At 42.3% G+C, this 6153-nt stretch overlaps 1 protein-coding gene across 1 annotated transcript; it reads right to left on the bottom strand.

Moving 5' to 3' along the window:
• Nucleotides 1–2896: 2896 nt before the first annotated feature.
• On the bottom strand, nucleotides 2897–3511 carry CCDC169 (coiled-coil domain containing 169; the record flags this gene model as incomplete). The annotated part of the gene is made up of 1 exon (XM_084259293.1): nucleotides 2897–3511. The coding sequence occupies one exon, from the start codon at nucleotides 3509–3511 to the stop codon at nucleotides 2897–2899; it is 615 nt and encodes a 204-aa protein (XP_084115419.1).
• Nucleotides 3512–6153: the final 2642 nt, after the last annotated feature.

Genomic DNA, 6153 nt, shown 5'->3' with positions numbered 1-6153 from the left:
GGGAGCAGCGGGCAAGACAGGAGAGGTCTGCCGCACCATGTGGGTTGCTCCCTGGCCAGCCAGGGATGGAACTCATGCTGCTGAGGCTGGCAATAGAACTTGTGCTGCAGTGGCTGGCGATTGCTTGATAGAGCTGTCTTTAACCCTTGCGCCACCAGGGAGGCCCCTTTTCAAATTTCTTATAAGGGAGATCTGATATTAATTACTTGGGGGTTGTGTTTTAATAATTATTTAGTAAGTACGGTGTAACTGCAGAGCAAATCCAAGGCATTAGTAAGATAGGTATTTCCAACTCTGTAACTGATGGAAGTGAGGCAATGAAAAGTGACTCAAAGCGAAGCTTTGAAGTGGCAAAGTTGATGTCAGAACACAGGTCTTGAATTCCCCATTTCAGTCCTTTATACTACCCCACCAAGGTTCCATCACTCTGTTTAAGACTTACATTTTCTGGGGGCCTCCCAGGTGGCGCAGCGGTTGAGCGCTGGGTTGCGAAGCTGCCCACGGCCTCTGCGGCGCCGGTTCGATCCCCGGCTGCTCCCCGGCCACTGGAGGAGGGTCCCACATGGCGCGCAGGCCCTTCCTGCCGCCTGCTGCTCCCCTCAGCAGTGTACTTCGGTCCTTCTGCCTGTTCTGCTCCCTGCTCTGGCTCTGGTGAATTCTCTCACCCTCCCGGCTTCTGACTGTACCCAGTGCATGTATAAACCAAACAAACAAACAAATGGATAGATAAATAAATAAGACATGCCTCTAGAAAATTAAAAAAAAAAAAAAGACTTACATTTTCTAACATCAGGAAAGTGTTCCAAAGTGACTTCTGCAGGACTAAAGTGTGATAGAACCCCCAAGATGGTCAACTAATATACCATCGCAGTGGTTGAGATAATTTTATTTATTTATTTTTATTTTTATATTTAAACAATATTTGCTTTGAGATAATTTTAAATGTTCCTCAACTTAATCCCTACAATGGCTTATCTGTGTAAGATAGAAACAAATTTATTCATTCTTCAGTAATGATCTGTGATGATTAACTTATTACTAATATGCAAATGATCAATTTGCTGCTAATACTAAGAAAGATAGTATAAAGTCCAATAATTTCACTTATTAAGTTGGACAAATTAATTATATGTATGTTCCGGGCCGATGTGACAGTTCCAAAAATAGTCTACATGTGAATAAGAGAATGCAATACATTTTATAAATTTCTTAAAAGAGCCACTGTCCTATTCTCTTTCTATATCCATTTCTAGACCTGAGTACTATGGACACTTGCAAAGTTTTGTGCAAAGGTCATCATTATAAATTAATAAACATCACAAAATGACTTAAATCATCACGTGCTAAGCGGCAGTAACTTGTCTTTGAATAAGTATTGTTTTTCTAGAATGATAAGAAACTGTAAAAGTGGCACAGTTTTGCTTCCATCATTTTACAGGTGTGGGAAATAAAGATGAGGTGAAGGCATATGCCCAAGATATCACAAATTCATGGCAAAAAGGATTTATAACCAAGCTGAATCCTGATTGAAGGTTATTTCCATAATACCATGTTGTTCCAAGTGCAAGTTTAAAATACATTTAATTTGCAGTTTTCTTTAAACTTTGGGTTTAAATAAAATGAATGTGATATAGCCTAAAATAGAAAAACATTTCGATGAACTCACAATTTCAGCTAACAACCAATTAGAAACCAATATGGTAGCAATGTTGCTATCAAAGTGTCAGAGGAGCCCACTCCCCACCAACCTCCCCACCCCAGCACTCCCCATCCAGACCCACCACCCCAGCACTCCCCCACCCCCCAGTCTCCCACCCTCACTCCCACCCTCTCCCCCTCCCCCATCCTCTCACCCCTTCTACCACCTTCTCCCCACCCTTAGCCCCTCCACCCCACCCCCACCCTCCTTCACTCCCTACCCTACCTCCTTCACCTTCACCCACCACCCCCTCCACCCCCTCCACCCCCTCCACCACCTCTCCACTCTCCCACCCCCACCCACTCCATTCTCCCCATCCCCAACCTGCAACTGATGGCTGCCCATCCTCTGTACAGGTCAGGTTGGACTGAATGGTGCAGTTTCACTTTTGAAACCACCGTGGCATTGTTTTCAATATATAAGCCCAGGACATAAGCCAGATTTCAGGCAACTGTAAGAGACAGGCTGTCTTCTGGAAAGGCCTTTGCAGATCTTCACAGACCTTCGAGAACTTCATGTCTGATCTGTGCTTAAAACCACCGCCTGTCTGCTGCTCCTGCCTCTGGCCCTGCCCCCAACATCACTTGCTGATGGGTGCTGACAGGTGCCACAGGCCTATGCCCCACACCTATCAGGAGATATCATTGGCCCGTGCCCAGCGTCTCTCTAAGAGCTCTAACACTGGTACCTCATGCTGACACTTTCCTGTCTCCCAATTTCTTCATCTCTCTCAAGCTGTTGTATGAAAGTCCTGTTACTTGTGCACCCTGAGCCTGAGTCGTGTCCTGCAATTGTAGTTTCTAGTGTAGGGGTAAGGACCCATTGACAGTGACCCATGTCACTGTCACACCCCCCCCCACCAGCTTTACATAGTTTCAAGAGTAGATTAGGGGGGTATTATTAAAAGCAAGTACAGAGAGGTCAGTCTTCAGGTTTTCTAGGATATTTTATGAATCATAAACACTATTACTAGATATTTTAGTGTCACTAAAGCTACTTTCTAAAGCAATTTTTGAAACTAAATGAAATGTCTAAGAAGTTTCGGCACAAAAAAAGAAACAAACTTCTGGAAAAGAGCAAAAGAATTTTAATAACTCTGATCTATTTCATTCCCTGAAAAATGTGTTGAACATTAACTTCACAAGTTGAATATTACAGACAAAAGGGGAAAAAACAGAAATCCCGCCATTTCTGGAATCATGGCTGAAGTTTGGGAAGTTGGTTTGCCTTTGTAACCTTTTTTGCTGGTTCTTTCTTCCCATTTAAGATCTTTTGATTAGGTGGATTGTATTTTCCTGTTTTCATCACATTATCTTTCATTCTTTGCATTCGATCCATCTGCTGCCTCTTAGGAGGAGAGGCGTATGGGCTAGAGAGCCGGTATAATTCATGTAGGTATACACGGCGTTCATCATCTATTTTCTTGTAAGCCTTTGCTTCTTTTTCCAGTTTAAGTGCACAGGCTTTCACTTGACATTCAAGACTCCTTTTTTCTTTGTCTAGCTGTTTAAGTAAGGTTTGCAAGGACTCCACTGACATTCGCTCATAGACACGAATAGAAGATAGTCTATCCGAAGGATTTACTTGGATTTTTTCCATTTTCTCTCTGAGAGCAGTAATTTGCTCTTGCAGTTGTTTATTTATCTCGAGTTGATTCTCATAACGGTGTTTCCATTCACCACTGTCATTGTCATCATTGAACTTGCCTTCCAGTTCCTCTATCTGTTGTTTTAGTTCAACTATTGAAATCTTTACCAAGTCTCTCATATGACGTTCTTCCAGGAACTCCAGTGTAAGGCGGTCAGTGCTCATACCTTCATAGTTTTCCTCTCCTCCATAGGCCATAGTGTCTAATCAGAGGTCTTTCACACCCTTCCCTTCACACAGATTAGAGAAGAAGACCTGAAGGGACACCCAGAAGCTGAGAAGAAAGTGTTGTTTAGAACTGTTGCCATGGAGAACCGGCTTCTAGAATTTTTGATTGTTTGCCTCATAACTTTGAATATGTCATGACACCACTTTCTTGATGGTATGGCTTCTAATGAGAAGTCAACTGCTAGTCTTATTATGTTCACTTGGCTTGTGAAACATCCTCTTCCTTTTGCTGTTTTCAAGTTTTTCTCCTTAGGTTTCAACAATCTGACTCTGATCTTTCTATCTGTAAATATCTTTGACTCTGTTCTATTTGGAATACATTGAATTTCTTGGATGTGTTGATTAAAGTTTTTTCACCAAATTTGAGATGTTTTCACCCATTATTTCTTCAAATACTTGTTATATTCTTTTTCTCCTCTCCTCTTTTGAAACTTGCATTACGCATATGTTGTGTCTCACAAGCCTATGAAGTTCCTGAGTTTTCTTCAATCATTTTGTATTCTGGTTTTTACACTGGATAATCTCTATTAATCTGTCCTTAAGTTTGCTGATTCTTTCTTTTTTTTTTTAAAGATTTATTTACTTATGCATACAAGAACTGGGGTATAGGCTAGAGGTGTGGGAGATTCGGTTCCTGGTGACAGCTCTCCTCCTGGCTTGCAAGTGGGTCTTTCCTCTGTGACATGGAGAGAGAGAAGGGGTAGGGAGGAAAGGGAAAAAGAAGTGGAGTGGGGGAGGAGAAGGGAGGGAGAGGGAGATCTGGTGTCTCTTCCTCTTATAAGGCCATCAGTCCTATCAGATTAAGGTCCTGTTCTTAAGACCTCACTTAACCTTCACTACCTCCTTCTAGGCTCTTCTCCAGTGGCATTGGGGGTTAGGCCTTCTACAGATGAATGGGAGGTGGCACAATTCACTCTGTAAATTCTGAAACAGACTGTTTTATAATTTGGTAAGTTAACAGGTTATGAGAGATATATGTGGAGAACATGCCTCTACCTACCTACATACAAGTATTTAGAACTGCCAAGAGATGAAGCAAGCAGCTTGTGTTGGAATTGGTGGGGGTGGCACGTCAGATGCATTTGGAGAAATGGGGAGAAGGTCTAGGGGAAAGTGGGAAAATCAGCTAGTGGAGTAGGAAGAAGGAACAGCGGCACCCTATACTGAAGGTCTTTAATCAGAGTATTGGGTAGCTTTTAGACTTGCATCAAAGCAAACAAAATTCCACAAGGCTGAATAGGTGGCTTTGAATTCCCACCCCTCTTAATTAATACCCAATGGGGCAAGGCCCTGCCTGGCAGACTGGAAGAACATTGGCCTAACCTGTCCCCTCCTGATTGCAGGCTCAAAGGAGAATGGCAACTCTGTCCCTTTAGCTCACTCTCTACAGTATTTTGGGCAAAGAAGCATTTAAATGCTTTTAAAAAAGATTTATTTATGCATACAAGAGCTGGGGTACAGACCAGAGGTGTAGGGGGGTGGGGGCGGGTAACAGGATTCACCAGAGACAGAGTGGGGAACAGAACATGCAGACTGACTGATATATACTGCTGAGGGAAGCCGCGGGCAATACAGGAGAGGTCTGCTGTGCCATGTGGGTAGCTCCCTGCCCGGCCGGCATCAAACTGGCCTTGCAGAGGCTGAGGACAGCTTCACAGCGCTCGCTCAACCGCCTGCGCCACCAGGGAAGACCTCGGATTGTTATATATTCTTGACGAACTAACTCTTTTATCCTTCTGAAATGACCCTCTTTATCTCTAATCACTGATAATCGTCATTGGCTTGCAATGTACTGTGACTGCGCCTTCTAGTACTGGAGCTGTACCATCTGTGTTATGCTTAGTATTTACATGGGATCTATTTCACCCTTTTACTTTAAACCTATCTGTTTTTATATTTAAAGTATGTTTCTTATAAACATCATATAGTTTGAGTCTTGCCTATTAAAAATTATGACAGTCCTTGCCTTTTAATTATTATTTATAGTTAATATAATTATTAATAAAGTTAAGTTTGTCATCTTGTTCTTTGTTTCCTGTTTGCCCTCTCTTTGTTTTCTTCCTTTCTTATCTTCTTTTGGATTAATAAATTATATTTTCATATTCCATTCTAGCTGGTCTTAGCTATAATTGGTATAACAATATAATACAACTAATTGGCTTTAGCCATAACTCTTCGTGTATATTTTTATTGGTTTCTGTATAGATTACAATTGGTATCCTTCCTCTTACAAAGTGAGCAGTTAGGCGAAACTACCTATGGTTGATCAAACAAGAAATGTTTATGCATACAGCCATTAGAGGAAACAAAATATGTTAAACTATATTGGAAAGAAGGGATGGAAGTTGGGAGTGGTAGAAATGAGTTTCATACTCATGTATCATAGCATTACTTAGATAATGTAAAAGAAGAAATATAGAGGAGCGGACACATTTGAAGAATTTTGAGGAGGTAAAATGTGAAGGGCTTGGTGGGCCTCCCCGGTGGCGCAGCGGTTGAGCGCTGGGTTGCGAAGCTGCCCGAGGCCTCTGAGGCGCCGGTTCAATCCCCTGCTGCTCCCCGGCCACCAGAGGAGGGTC

This window comes from Talpa europaea (genome assembly GCF_964194135.1).
Source record: "Talpa europaea genome assembly, chromosome: X".
NCBI classification, from domain to species: Eukaryota; Metazoa; Chordata; class Mammalia; order Eulipotyphla; family Talpidae; genus Talpa; species Talpa europaea.
This window is presented reverse-complemented; position numbering and strand designations above follow the sequence as displayed.